The sequence below is a fragment of the Pleurodeles waltl genome, chromosome 3_1 (genome assembly GCF_031143425.1).
Source record: "Pleurodeles waltl isolate 20211129_DDA chromosome 3_1, aPleWal1.hap1.20221129, whole genome shotgun sequence".
NCBI lineage: Eukaryota > Metazoa > Chordata > Amphibia > Caudata > Salamandridae > Pleurodeles > Pleurodeles waltl.
In genome coordinates, this window is record NC_090440.1 from 424,698,892 (window position 1) to 424,713,974 (window position 15,083).

Sequence of the window (15,083 nt, forward strand, 5' to 3'; positions counted from 1 at the left end):
CTGTGTGTAATGCAAGTTTAAAATAATGATTTACATGAGACTGGGACGTTGTAGCTCTGCACATACACAAGCCACTGTTCTGCACTGCACCAACCAGGATCAGTTCTGTGGCTTCCTGGTGCAGTGCATTAACTAATAGTGATTTCATAATGTACAGTCGTGCATTTCCCACTGATTAACATAACTTGCATTTATTTTCTCATTTAAGCTGCTCCTTGTTTTATACCTTGTTTCTTGAAGGTGAAAGACAGAAAAAAAATTACAAAATATTTTGGTGTTTTTTTAGCCACCCCCACGCTCCCTCACCCTGCCCAATTGTGCACATCTTCCCATACGTTTTTTAATTCACTCCATCCGTTGGTTTTAGTTGCTGTATGGTAGAGATTCTAGCACAGCGTTCGAATGCCACGAACCACGTGTCCTATCGTATTTTTTGTAATAGTCTTGGCTACCACAGTACACATCACCTGAAATCTATTACATCGGTATTCACACTTATCATAGGGATGTGATGTGGGTGGTTTGCTCTATTCGTTTTTTATTGTATTTAAAGAATATACTTCCCTTGGTACTAAAGTAAAATACTAAGATATTATGGTATAAACAATTGTGTAATAGAATGAAATTAAAAAAAAAAAAATTACAAAAAGTGCCATTCTAAGTAACCGTTTGAAGCCATGAATAAGCCATAGCGGTTAAAACGCTTTTTTATGTACTTACTTCATGCCCTGTGTTAAACTAGCAGGATATCAATAAAACAAATGGAATGCATAAAGTACTTTTGCTCCTGGATTGCAGGCTATCGTTGGGGGCTAATAGTTCTCTTCAGTGGTTATGTTCCCACCCTACCTTTTCTATTTTATTGGCTCATATTTTTGAGTCTGTTGTTCTCTATTATTGGCTCTTTCAGACCCATCCCCTATTTCCTTCACGTTCCCTCTTCTGTCCCCTGTTGCCCAGCTCTCTCGCTTTCTCTCCCTGGCGCCACCTTTGCTTAATGCACACTCCCGTGTCCCCTGGCAGCAATTTCAGTTTACATTGGGTGGTAGTGATAAGGTTTCTGCGTAGGGATCTAACTCACTGAAAGTTTTGAAATGTCAGAAATTCATCACATATTTAAAAGCCATATAGCCAGCAGGGTAATTCAACCGAGCTGTTTGTTAACGGTTTAGCTGGAAGGAAGCTTGTTGGAGCTTAATAAAACAATGAATAAAGGTGCGTAAAACTGCTAAACTTAGCAGTGCTGCCGACAAACGCAATTGATCTGCTTTTCCTTTTTTTCCCATTTTGCTTTCCGTATAAACCATTGTCTTCCTCATTTTCCATTTCAGAGCCACTCAGTATGCATGCATGTTGCTTAGGTATTTATTAGAGAATAAAAATGACAAACAGAAGGTGGTAAAGAAGCTCAAACAGATGGAATCTAAGATAAGCTCCGGGCGTAAACGTAAGTACTAAACCTTCTGCTTCGCCTTAATTAACTTTTTTCTTCAATATAATTGTATCACCACGTGTATAGACTTGTGTGGTTGTCAAAGAGTCCTATTCAGAGAAGATTTTTCCTAATCTAAATGTGTGCGATTGAAAAAAGGCACATTTGTATTCGTACAAATTAACAAAAAATATTTGCATGTGTGGCAAAAAAGGGCAAGCAAATACACTGAACCAGTACATTTGGACAATTGTTCATCTTGAGCACGTTTCGTTGCCATGTGGTACAAAGCCCCGTCATGTTAGATATTTAAGGCTTCATGTACTAAGAATCAATTAGGTAAACGTAATTGCGAATTGTGTACTGGCTCCTACTGAAATGATTCTGATATTGTAAACGGATGTATGTACTAATATAATAGGTCAATTTGCAAAATCCCCATTTGTAGTGGGTTGCAATCAGACCCACCTCCTTAATACACATTATGCAGGTAGCCAAGTGCAACCCACTACGATTGGCTATAAGCTCAGGGATGGTAGCCGGCTGTGGTTACAGACCACCATGTCTGTGATTGCTTTTTATTAATGCAATCCTGTGTGTTTTTTTTAACTACAGCACGTTTTCCTAAAAAGAAAATGGGATACATTAAAATAAATATATATATATGTATATATATATATATCTATGGAAACCTTTACAAAATTGTTTATGAGTATGAAGGGGTCCCATGTCCCAGTGTCTCTTCCTAAAAAATGTTTTTTTTAAACATTCACAGAGGGGCTCATTCCCATTTGGGAATATGTTACTACTACCTTCTTTGAGGAGTCAGTAAAATATTAAGCTTTTGCGACTGTAATTTGATTGCAAAAAAATTATACATACCTTAAGGAATCAGTATTTTGAAGGTATGATTTCTTAAACTCGTTTCAGAGTTTGGAAAACCTTTTCCAAATTGTTAATGGGCTTTGTACATTTTAATAGGCGTTATAATGTTCACAAGCTCCTTTATACATCTGTCTCTTAGTTGTGAGTTTGGCAAAGACTTGGGCTTACTACCAATATTCTATTTAATATTTATCTGTGCCCCAATAATAGTAGTTCTATTGGGAATGATTGATGTGACCCCCAGGGAGCAGGTAACAAGATGTGTTTAATTAGGATGTGTTTATTCATTCTCTGTGTTATAGAAAGGACTGTGGGTGGTAGAATGAGAATGTCTGTGACTAGATTTCTTGGTCATTCATATTCAGGGCCAGCCTGATGGAGCAAGCAGGCGAGCACCCTGAAGCAGTTTTTTAATTTATACTAGATGCAAAAAAGGAGGTGTCGAGTAATTGCTGGGTATCTAGTGTTAAAGTGACCCATTTTGGAAAACTCTTGGTTAATTCAGGTAATCACTTGACTCTTTTTAGTTGGTCGTAAGCATTCCAGAAAAGAGCTACAGTGTCACTTCTGGATGTGCAAATGATAAAAAAAAAACACCCTGCATAAGAAATTCCATCTGAGAGAGCTCAGATAATTTTATGGGTTCCTATAAGAAAACAGGATATTACTTGAGATAGTTTTCAATCCAACTCATATCATAAGAACAGCCCTTGTCATGGTGAATAAACCTGATCTCACCTCTCTGGTCAGCAATGGCACAGAGCAGACAGAGTTAACTTGGGGCAATATGTAAAGTATTTATGCAGTACTCAAACAGAAATGAAGTGAAAACACAATACAAAAAAATCCATAAACCAGTTTAGAAAAATAGAGAATATTTCAATAAATAAAATCACACGCAAGCAACAAAAATGCAATCAGTAGAACCTGAGTTATGAATTTCTAAAGTTTAAAATAAAAAATAGTGTCAAAAAGTGTTAAAAGCCTACTACGGGCATCTGTTGCTCAGAACCTGTACCAACGCGCAAGGAGAGGTAGACCATAATTGAGCACGTTTCAGATACAGTAATCAGGTTCAACTCCATTGGAAGTTTTACCTTCAGACGTAATCTCTGGAACATAAGTGAAAAAGTCTCTGTGGGAGATGGCAGCAGGCTGTGACTAAAGAAGGCTCCACATCATCAGATAGGCACTGGACAAAGTCTCAGAGAAGCTGCTGACTTATGGTGGGAAAGCACTGAGCAGGAGAAATACGAATTTCTTGCCCAGAGAATGTCCCTCGCCAGCAAGATACTTTTCACACCTTTGTCCAGTGAACATTTCTACCATTGAAATTACTTTTTTAAGGACTCAGATTTTCCCAGAGGGGCAGGGCTGTAGGCTGTAGCCCAAAAGAGCCCCATGAGGTCAGACACCTTTTCCACAAGGTCCAGCTGTATCGGATTTGCTGGTGCGAGGAAGAATATAGCAGGACCTACTGAGTTCTTTGGCCCAGTGGCAACACACCTTTGTTGGATTGGCTTATCAGGTTGGCCCAGTCTCCTGCCAGTTCTAAGAGCAAAAAGTTTGTATGTCCCAGAATTTGTTAAGAGGAGTAGCTTTGACACCAGCCAGAGGTCCAAGACCTTTTGGGCAGCACGTGAGGGTTAAGACATACTCCAGCAGAGGCCAGAAGCAGATTCTAGGGCAGGTCCATTTGCACCTGGTCAGATGAGCATGCAGGACAAGGCCTGTTGGAACAGGTGTCCCTATAGCTCAAACCAGAGGTAAGTCTTATGACGTTTGGAGTCCACTTCTTCATCCCGGGTGCAAGAGGGAAAGCAGGCCAAGTCTTCTTGGATCTTCTCCAATCACAGATAGCAGATCCAGTACTCATCTGTTCTTCCACAGGTCAAGAGAGTGCTCTGAGGAAGGCACTGGAGATGCCACACTCATGCCTACTGCCAGCTTTTGGGTCAGGGAAACTTCCAGCCACTCCCTGAACCAATGGAGTAAAAGTTCCCTGGGGTGACCCTACCTACTTTAGCAGCAAATCCACTGGGGTTTACCGTAACCTATCACACGGTGCCCCCTCTCCCAAGATCCAAGATGGTAGAACCTGCCTTTTCCTGGTCAGAGCATACTCAGATGTGTTGCTATGGAAATGAGCAACCCCTCCTCTGTGGTCACTCTAAACCAGTTCTGGGGCAGCTCCTTCTCTCAGTGGGATTGGTGCCACCCTGACTTAGAAGACAACAGAAGAGACAGGCCCAGGTGTAGGCTACATCTGCCTGTGACAGACGAGGCCTTCTTGAAATTAATCAAGGGGCCGGACATTTCCCCAAACCATTGTGTCAAGGGATGAACAACACTTCTACACAGTTAAGGCCCTTTGTCCTGTCCTGGGAGAGTTCACCCCTCACCACACAGGAGCCGTCAGCTGCCATGTGACAGTTGGAATACTAACAGAATTTCTTAGTTTCCAGTCAAGAAACTGACAGCTTTATAAGAGTGATTTTACTAAAATATTTATTATAAATCCAAGTTTACCTATGAATTTAGCTTATAATAATATTTTTTAAAAAGTCCAAGAATTACATTTGTAGCCTTTTCATAGCCGGAGATAACATTATTTAAAAGTTGCAGCAGTTCAGGAGTTAGGAGCAACAATGTCAGCCCATTGTGGGACTTCACAAGGTTTTCAATGGTCATGAAGGAATGGCTGAATTTAAGTGCAGTTCTTGATAGTTGGTGCCGACTATTGTCTGAAAAATTGCAGTACTGCCATGTCATCCACATAGTGTACAGTGAGGTTAAACTGAAAAACAAAGCAAAAAACAGGGAGGGTGCATTTTGACAAATTACTCTTGATCTTCCAATTACCATCACAAACTTCTACTTGAACCTCAACACCTTCTGTCACAAAATATCAGTCAGCCAGAGCAGTTACCAGATCATCCAAATCAAACGCCAGTAAGCTAAATATATAACAAATTGCTGTAGTAAAAGCAGCCCTTAATATGCCAAATACATCACATCGTTAAGGCTTTTAGTAATCGGCACTAGGTTTGGTGGCTTCGTGGATTAAGTTCCAGACGGTCATCTGAAAGCACACCATTTTACTTGGTGTTTTTCCATTCTACGTGAGGCAAGGTATTACCATATACCATTTAGAAAGTGTTCTGAGATCTGCTAGAAAATGTTTGTTAATATCTATAAAAGCTATTAGGAAAACATTTGAGGGTGAATCCTTTTTTGCAATGGCATGTTCATTGTGAAATTTGCTGCTGAATAGACTCTTATCTTTCCGACGTCTCATTCTGGTTTGGAAAGCACTAACACTCATCTATTCAGGTAATTTTTTAATGAAGCAGGTCAGGCCTAGACAATACATTGGATCAGTTCTGCACTTGACTATAAGGGTAGGCCGTTTTCAATCCCAAGTAACTCATCAACCTAACTCCATTGAACCTGTTCAGCAGGCAGTTCACTACTTGATGGCCTGATTGCATAAATCAGTCTCAAAAGAAGTGTGAAGCAGTGTAGACAGAACAGCTCGCCCCATTGAAAAGTAGAGTGCCCAGAGATACGTTTTTTCTTTTACCACATTAGCACAGTAAATATTCGAGTCTCTATAATAACAATTGCAGTCACTGTGGAGCCATCAGGTCCCAGTGCACAAAACGGGGCAATACTATAGCAAGACTGTCAAATAAAAGAGAAACCATCTTTCAGCTTGGATTAGAATATGTGAAGAGGAGACACTGTACAACACAGGATATTGCATAAGTAAGAACTATGGAGTGAATCATTTCAGGGACTTGTGAAACTCAGATATGCAGAATTGATTGCAATTGCCCCTGAAGAAACCTTAGTTTGTTCTGAAAAAGGGATTGTTTGAGGTATCCTGATACCAGTGGAAACACACTTTATACTTAATAAAGATGCACTTAGCAATTACTTACAGTTCATTGAGCTAGAGATTTCAATGCCAGTTTTCTTTTCTCTGTATTTAAAATTCCACTTTTCAGTTCTCATCTGTTGTGGTAGATCTGAAAAAACTTACAAGGGGATAAGCTCAACTATGGGACAACTTACAAAACCGATGCATACCTTTACATTATATTTTCTATTACTAATAGCATTTATCATGTCTCTCAAGAATCTACTTTGATGTGCCCGTTTCTCACATCAAGATATTCATTTGGCCCTGTGAAACATCAGGGCACCAGAGTCTATATCCATTGGAGGCAGGAGTTATCTTTAGGCTACGTCTATGAATCACAAGATACTAGAAACAAAAGAGGGCCCTTGCCTTCTATGGATGAAAGTAGCAATGTGTCAGGTTCATGAATCAAATATCTTGGACCTTCCAAGAGCCTCTCAGTGTTTCACTGTAGAGAGAATAGGCTGGCAGTGACAGTGCAACATGAGCATATTCCAGAAAACAGGCTACTACTTGTAAGCAAGGTTCTTCTGGCTCCCAGTTATGACCAGAGTACCACTGATTCATGGTTTTTGGAGTTGTATCTATTGTGGTTAAATTTGTTGCTTGGAGAAATCTGGTGCAACCCCTCAGTTGCATGGGGATCATTGACACATCTCGTGCTGTGACATGGATTAGAGTACTTTTGCTCACTGGTCCTGCATGGGTCCAGTGGCTGGCCTGCGCTCCACTGCAGTTGGCCTGGACTTTATCTCGGTCCAGTGTGACCAGATACCCTAATAGGCGCTTATTGCTTCTAAGCACTATTTTCACACTTCTACTTAAAAAATTTATATCTTCTCTTCCACCTATGGGATTTTTGTTATTTCAGTCTTGTTTAATTTATAAAAATATAAACTATTTTTCTAACATGGCGTGGAGACGATTCGTGGTGTTTTCACTGTGTTACTTTTTGAAGTGTTGCACAAATACTTTACACATTGCCTCTTAATTAAGCCTGATTGCTCTGTGCCAAACTAACAGAGGGTAAGCATAGATATGTTTGTGGTGTGTATCTGACTTACCCTGATTACTGTTGTGGTTCCTGCTTGGACAGGGTGCATATCCCTGCCAACCAGAAACCCAGTTTCTAACAACGAAATGTTTACAAGTGATAGGTGGGTTACAGCTCTTTCATTCCCTTACCTCTCATTACATTCTTCACCTCCGTGTTGTTTTTTTTGTCCACGTTTTTTTTGCTTCTTCCAATTGGAACTTCTACTGGATGCACTTTTAGGTATTGCTGTTTGGCTCTCCGCTGATATCAGGTGGAATTTTGTGCTTTGCAAATAACTTCTTTATTAAACCACCCTCAATCAAGAGCTAAGAGACTGCCTTTAAAGTTTTTTTTCACATTTTGTTTTTTACCTCTAATTGGGGCCATCTTAGGGAGACACTTGACACCTTTCACACATCCTTTTACATATATGGTGCCATCACAGTTACTGGGAGGAGTGGCTTTTTGCTCTGACAATCAAAAAGACTGAACAGACCTTCACAATTTCCAGTCCTTAACATAATTTGTTCTTTCCTCTCAACTCATGCTACTCATGCTAGCACAGTTCTGCTGACTATTACAAAAATCCTTGCTTTGCTCAAGAAAATCTGCAATCTGAGACTTCCCTCAAAACTCCGAGCCTTATAAAATATTATGATAATATAATAGTTATTTAGTTATTAGTTTAGTATTGATTTTATCTGAACAAAATAGAATCAACCCACTTAAAAAAAAATGATTTTGTAACTTCCAGTTCTGATTCGTCCTGAGGTGCAGTACTGGATCTTCATCCTTGCAGCTCTGGTATTTTGCATTGCAGATCATTGGCGCGAGGACATCTGCTTCCTGACTGTGCAGGACCCTTTAGTTGCTTTCAGTATTGTTTATCACAAGTGTCTCCTTCACATTCTGGCCACCTGTAAGGGAGTAGGTGGATCCGTTCTTAAGACAGTTATCTTTATTCCTGACTGATGTAGCCTCACTTTATTAAAGTCTAATCTGGTACTTAATTGATGTACTTTCATGTTGACTCACCACCTTTTGTTTAACCTGTTGCATTCACATGGTGTAGCATGGGTGATGCTATTTTGATGTGGCTTAGGCTTGTTTTTTTCTTTTCTCTTTCTTCTTGCACTTTATGCTGGTCATGTCTTTTTCTAACGCATCTAGTTTTATGCATGGGCTATATTTTTGCTTCTTTTCCATCTGGGGTGACTAACCACCAGCCCCGAATACTTTAAGAAAATGGTTAACACTGTGTATATACTTTCTATCATCCTCTGTATTGTGTGTATAATGTTCCGCTATGTGCACACTTGTATACTTTTACAGCCTTGAAAAAGTCACGATTGTGACAAAACACGTGTTGGCTGCGGCTGTGGAACTATATTCATCATTCACCTTGTCAAATTGATTTTTCTATTACCAATGAAAGGATCTTACTCCAACTGGACTTATCTGGATTACCACATAAATATGGACTGTTTAGGAGTGCTGAGGTATCTCTAGGATCATATTCATGATGTCACCTCTCTGGGGCACTAGCATATGCTTTTGGGTAGTAAAGCATATTTTTACCGTCTAGCACCACTTAACTGTACTATTTGATTGTTTCTGACATTTGTGACAGTTTACGCTACTGGAGACCTTCAAGGAGGTGCACCCAATAATACCACTACTACTCATTGTTTGTATGTATATTGCAAACATTCTACTGGCTGCCCATAAATGCCAACATTTCTGTTAAGGTACTATGCACTTTCAATAATGCACTTTGAATAGGTGTGTTTATGACATGTCTCCAAAAACATAGGAAGGTTCTGAGATATTCTCTGAGAGCTAGACAGCAACAAGTGTTGGAGATATCACATTCAAATTTTGTGGGGCATGGAGTTAGAAAAGCCCTATTCATTATTTTGTGTACGGCTTTGAAAGACACTTCTTTTGATATTAAACATGCATAATCTATGAACCGTTTTGCAATTTAGTTAAAACATGGCTGTTTGAAGATTTGGAAAACCAAGACTGCACTGACATTTTTTGCAAACCGCTTCTCTTGTTGTGAACTCTGTTCTGATGCTGCATATTACATTTTTTAAATTTAGTTAGTTTGGTTCAATTTAGAATTGGTGTTATTCCCTTCTTTTCCCCGTTACCTTTTTCTGCTTTTATCCTTCACCTATCATGTTTTAATATTCTTGTTTATGAATTAATGACTTTCATGATTTAATCTCTGGGAGTTAGTATGCAATATTGTTTTTTTCTTTTAGAATGTGTAATGTATTGATTTTGTTACACACAAGTTGATGTTATTTATCTTGTACTAACATTGTCTTGAACAAATAAACATACATTATTCCTTCATGAATGCTCCATCCTCTATATAATCAGTAAGCCATAATAGATAAGTAAATAAATATATTGAATGCACAGTTCTTAGCTTGCTATGACAATCTGCATTGTAGCTAACAAGTGTATAGTACTTGTATAATACTTTCAACAAAACGTATTGCATGCATGTCAGTACATAGGAAGTGTGGGAAATCTTGCATTAGGCTACAGAAGGTTATATTACCTAGTGTGGCCTGCATAGTATCCACATTTTGTTAGGTCCAGTGATTTTAGAAATGGGTTTGGATATGTGTATTCATCCATAATAAGTAAAGTTATAGTCAAAACCCATTTACTACTTGTATCAGCTAAGAGGTTTACTTTGTCAGCTATCTTTATTTTACCTTTAGTGTTATAGCACTCACCTCTTTACCCCCACCAGAGGAGCAGTTACAATAGAATTCAATTTTCATAACCTTTCATGGTGCTGCAATCAGTTGAGTGTATTGTACTCTCTACTCTGATTTATTGTTAAGACTCATTTTCAACTAGTGCCTTTGTGCATATGTTTTAATTCTCCAATTTATTTTTCAGTTTTCAGACTTGGTAACGTGGTACATGCCCTTGAAGCATCCAAGAGATCAGCTCGGCTCCCGGACTCCTTTCCTCGCTTCTTCCTGACCATTGCCAACCTAAATCGTGCCCTCTATTTTGTCTGTGATAGCGTTCTCTGGTTGAGGAGTGTTGGCCTCATCACTGATATCAACAAAGAAAAGTGGCGCCATCGGGCAACCAGGTTTTATTATTTCTCCCTCCTGCTGCACCTGGGCAGAGATATGTTTGAGATAGTTCGCAGGATGGAACAGAAATCCTCTCAAAAAAAGAATGCAGAGGAATGCACTGATCCTCATCTTAGCCAGTGCTCTCCCCATCCTGGGGTTGTGGGATTTGATCCTATATTTGTTATGCTCTTCTCCAGCCTGATGAACCATCCAGCTGTCCTCTTAGACACTACCAAAAATATTTGTGATTTATTTAGCCCTTTGGACCAACTGGGTATCTACAAGACAAACCCTGGAATTCTTGGCTTTTGTGGTCTCATTTCTTCTGTTGTGGGTATTCTTACGCTTGCAAGACCCCATTTAAAGATTAACTAGCAGTTAATGGGCTGCTTCAGCATAAGCAAATCACATGCAGAGCAGAGGAAATATCTAATACTAGTGCCTAGGAAAAAGAAATACGTTTTAGAGTGATGTGGGGTTTGACTCTTAAAAGACTGTGGACTATGAACCACTATATATAAGTACATCAGAATAGGTTCATCTGACAGTCATCAACTTCTTAAAACATTTTTGCTTGAGATCAAGCATGCCTTACATGTGAAATGGTATTCAAGTAATTTGGCCAAGTAATAACCTGGACACATGCAATTCGACATGTCTCTCAAAAATAATTGTGCTCATGTTATATGTCTTTTGTGTTGTTCTATGATGGTTGCTGAAACAACATTTGGGTAGCTTCAAACATAGTTTAATTTGTTTATCTGTGTTTTAATTTAGTTTGCATTTCTCTTAAGTTGTGTTATTCATCATGTAGAACACTTTCCTCCTACATATGGAAACATGAAAATAGTTAACATAGTATATCAGATTTCTTCATCTTGTTATGGGATAACTCAGGGCGGATTTTGAGCTTTTATATTTTCTTATATTCAATCCCTCAGAATGCATCACCTCCCAAGATTAAACTGATGGCAGTCCACTGGGAGAAGAAAAGTATTTATTTAAAATTCTAAAACCATTAGGAAGAAGGTCCAACCATTAGCCAGGAGATCCTGTCTAACACTGAAATTCATTGATGCAGAGCACAACTCTCATTTATGTATCCACCTTGTATGTGTAGTATTTTAGGATGGAGGCTGAAACTGAAGACAAGAAGGTGTGCCTAAAACCGATAGCACTGTCCAAAGGCCACTGCAGAAGTTTATTTGTAAGTTCAATTGTGTTTATGTTATGTCTATGCAATGCAGTATCCCTGGCCTTTTACCTCACAAATGGTCACTAGAACAAGTAGAATAACTATGGAATAAGTAGTTAAAGTTCTATATTAGAAAAGGTTTGTATCCCTTTTGTGGTTTTTTCACCAAACACTGTCTTGCCTCTTAACTTTTCCCTTTTGTCCTAATTTAATATTTCTATGTTTAGTGAAATGTGGAAAGCATTATTTGTGAGAAGAGCTGTAAAATCAGGTAAGAACTCACTTTACACTTGTGTTCCAGTCCAGCTTCTTAAGCTAAGCACTTAAATACATATAGATCCTCCGGGTAGCATTTGTCTCTACACTGTTGAGTAACAGCAAGAATTTTATGTCAACTAATGCACCACCTAAGATGGCAATACATGAGTTTCCTTTAGCTTAACGCTCTACTGTTGGCTGGTATAGAAGGACAATCCTAATGTAAGATTAAATTATATGCTTTAGTGATGAAACTTACTCAAATATGGGCACTTGTGAAGGCTGGGATGCAGTCAGGTCTGTACTAAATGTTTAATACCATATATCATTAGAAGTACAGATCTGCCAGGAAGGCACCCAAGTTTCTTATATGCCGGCTTCTCCAGTGCTTTAATCAGTAACATTGTATTACCAGCTACGCAGCACCTGGATGCTCTCACCGTTGATTTGTACACTATACAAATACGATGATTGATTGATTGACCAGTGTCAAGAACAATGGCCTACCTACTGCATAATGCACAACATGTGATATTCTGTTGCTCATTTGTGACACAGAATTTCTTGGAGTAAATTTGACAGTAAGTAAAGACAGTAATTTCTGTCACTGCACTCTGTGGAGGAGCACATAGCCTAAGCTTTTTCGTTAAATGTTTTAATCTCACAAATACTGATTAACCTCAGAAAGCATATACGTGCCATTTCTATAAAGGTGTAGATTCATGCCCATACAGTATATTTAAATAGACATGGACTTGACAGAATGCGGTTCTGCAAACGGAGCTTAGCTGCAGCTGGAAACAGTGTTATTTCTGTGCATCAAAAGTAGGTTTTTGAGAGCAAATTGTATCGAACTCGTGATGCAGATCTGCCTATGGAATTCTGTGTTTCTGTAGCATTAACCCTTTACCTCTTTCCCATTTCCCCGGCAGTGTTTGACATACTTGTTAAGCTCAGGCCACTTCTCTGCCAGCTGTTTGCAAAGTGTCACCTGTATTGGAACTGTATCTTTCAGAAGCACAAAATCATCCCTGGAGACACCTGGATTCTATGTAGCAGTCACTAGGGCTGTTTGTTTTTTAAAATCACAAACTGATCAGATGTTGCTGTGATTGCCAATACATTTTATGTTTGTATTTTTTGTATTTTCCACTGCCATCTCACTAGGCTAGTCCATACATTAGACTTTTCTTATTTAAAGTTGCTAAAAATACCATAACTTGTACAGTTGCCAAACCCGTACAAGTCATGCTGCTTCATAGTTTCAAAGGGACCAAGAGCGAAACAAAGCATCAGTTGTCCACTTGAATCATCTAATTAAAAACAGAATACTAATCATTTAAATGTTTAAAATCAAAGAGATGTAATGTAACTTGACCCATCTTCTTCTTGGCCATATGAATGGGCAGCTGGCTAAGAAACCAGTCATAAAAACTGTAGAATCTGACAGCCACCATGCTATCTCTACTGCTTCCTTGCCACAATCTGCCAGATGTGCGTATGCCCTCTTACAGGAATAACACAGTTCAAATGCCCTCCCATTTCTCTCAGGAATAAAAGCAGCACAATTGTTTGGCAAAAATGTTCCCCTTTCTCTTTCCTGGCTGTGATATTGTATCCACCTATGAAAATATCTAAGGAGCCACAGTTTGTCTGCCTAAGAACCATGCACTGCTACCCAGTTATTGCTGCTTTCATGTTACTTTTCTTTTGGGGTATCCACTTGCTAAACAAGGCTTTATCCCCCCCACGGACAGAAGGACATCCTCCCTGTATACTTTTAGTATAATTTGGAAATGGCCGGATACTTAGATCCACAGGCTGTAGTTTTGTTCATGGGCAAATATTGTATTATCTTTATGATTTTGAGTCCAAGTTGGTAATTGTGGTTACATATTTGCACAGCATGATCCAAAGAATTATTGCCATGGTTAGACTGGGAACTAACACTGCCTCTTCACAGCACCTCAAGGAGAAGCCCCAGTTGCAAATCTCAACTACTGGATGAAGCTTTGAATATTATATTTTTTAAATTAAGTTGTTTTGCTGTTTATTAGTGGGCTACCATTAGGAGTTTTCAGTTTAAGAATGCAGTTCACTGACTGCATTAAAACCGAGCACTAGTTTTGGCTTTTAGGTTTTGCCACTTTGTTGCAAATGTGTTGCAAAGATTGTGTGTACTGAAACAAGGATGACCACCTCACTCCAGGTCATTACAGGCATTTTCTCCAGTCTTAAAGTTTTCATCTTCAAATCATAATTTTCAGGTGTATTAGTTTAATGGAAGCAAAACCTTATAACAACATCCAACATGCTTGAGATTCTCACACAAAGTCCAGGACTGGAAGCAGTGTCCATAATGACCTGAAGGGAAGTCACCCCAAAAATATGTGAGAAATTGGTTTATTAGTTGAGAAGGGTGAGAGCCCCACTTAATTAATGCTGCAGTCCGTGGTGAACACATTTGTGGTACCATAATACATGAACACATTTGTGGTACTATAATTCATAGTTTATATTTTATTTAACAAAACAACAATGCCTTTTGTTGCTGAGTATGTTTAGACCAAACATTCAGGGGGTGATTCTGACCCCGGCGGTCTTAGACCGCCGGGGCCAGGGTCGGCGGGAGCACCGCCGACAGGCCGGCGGTGCCCCGCAGGGCATTCTGACCGCGGCGCTTTGGCCGCGTTCAGTGCAGGAAAACCGGCGGTCTCCCGCCGGTTTTCCGCTGCCCCTAAGAATCCTCCAAGGCGGCGCAGCTCGCTGCACCGCCGAGGGGATTCTGACCCCCCCTACCGCCATCCTGTTCATGGCGGGAAAGCCGCCATGAACAGGATGGCGGTAGGGGGGGTCGCGGGGCCCCTGCCGTGCCCATGCCAATGGCATGGGCACGGCAGGGGCCCCCGTAAGAGGGCCCCGCAAAGTATTTCAGTGTCTGCCTTGCAGACACTGAAATACGCGACGGGTGCCACTGCACCCGTCGCACCTTCCCACTCCGCCGGCTCGATTACGAGCCGGCATCCTCGTGGGAAGGGAGTTTTTCCCTGGGCTGGCGGGCGGTCTTTTGGAGACCGCCCGCCAGCCCAGGGAAAAACTCATAATACCCTCCGCGGTCTTCTGACCGCAGAGCGGTATAATGGAGGGCGGAATTCTGGCGGGCGGCCTCCGCCGCCCGCCAGAATCAGAATCACCCCCTCAGTGTTTTAACTTGTATTATTGATTACTAACTAGATGCT

At 40.0% G+C, this 15,083-nt stretch overlaps 1 protein-coding gene across 1 annotated transcript in view; it reads left to right on the forward strand.

Annotated features, from left to right (window-relative positions):
- Positions 1–14,596, forward strand: part of PEX11A (peroxisomal biogenesis factor 11 alpha) — a 42,562-nt gene extending 27,966 nt beyond the window's left edge. Inside the window, exons 2-3 of the mRNA XM_069222688.1 lie at positions 1,332–1,447; positions 10,204–14,596. Of these exons, the coding sequence (XP_069078789.1) occupies positions 1,332–1,447; positions 10,204–10,766 (679 nt within the window). The 3' untranslated portion in view covers positions 10,767–14,596. The remainder of the gene's footprint in view (positions 1–1,331; positions 1,448–10,203) is intronic.
- The last annotated feature ends 487 nt before the right edge of the window (positions 14,597–15,083 follow it).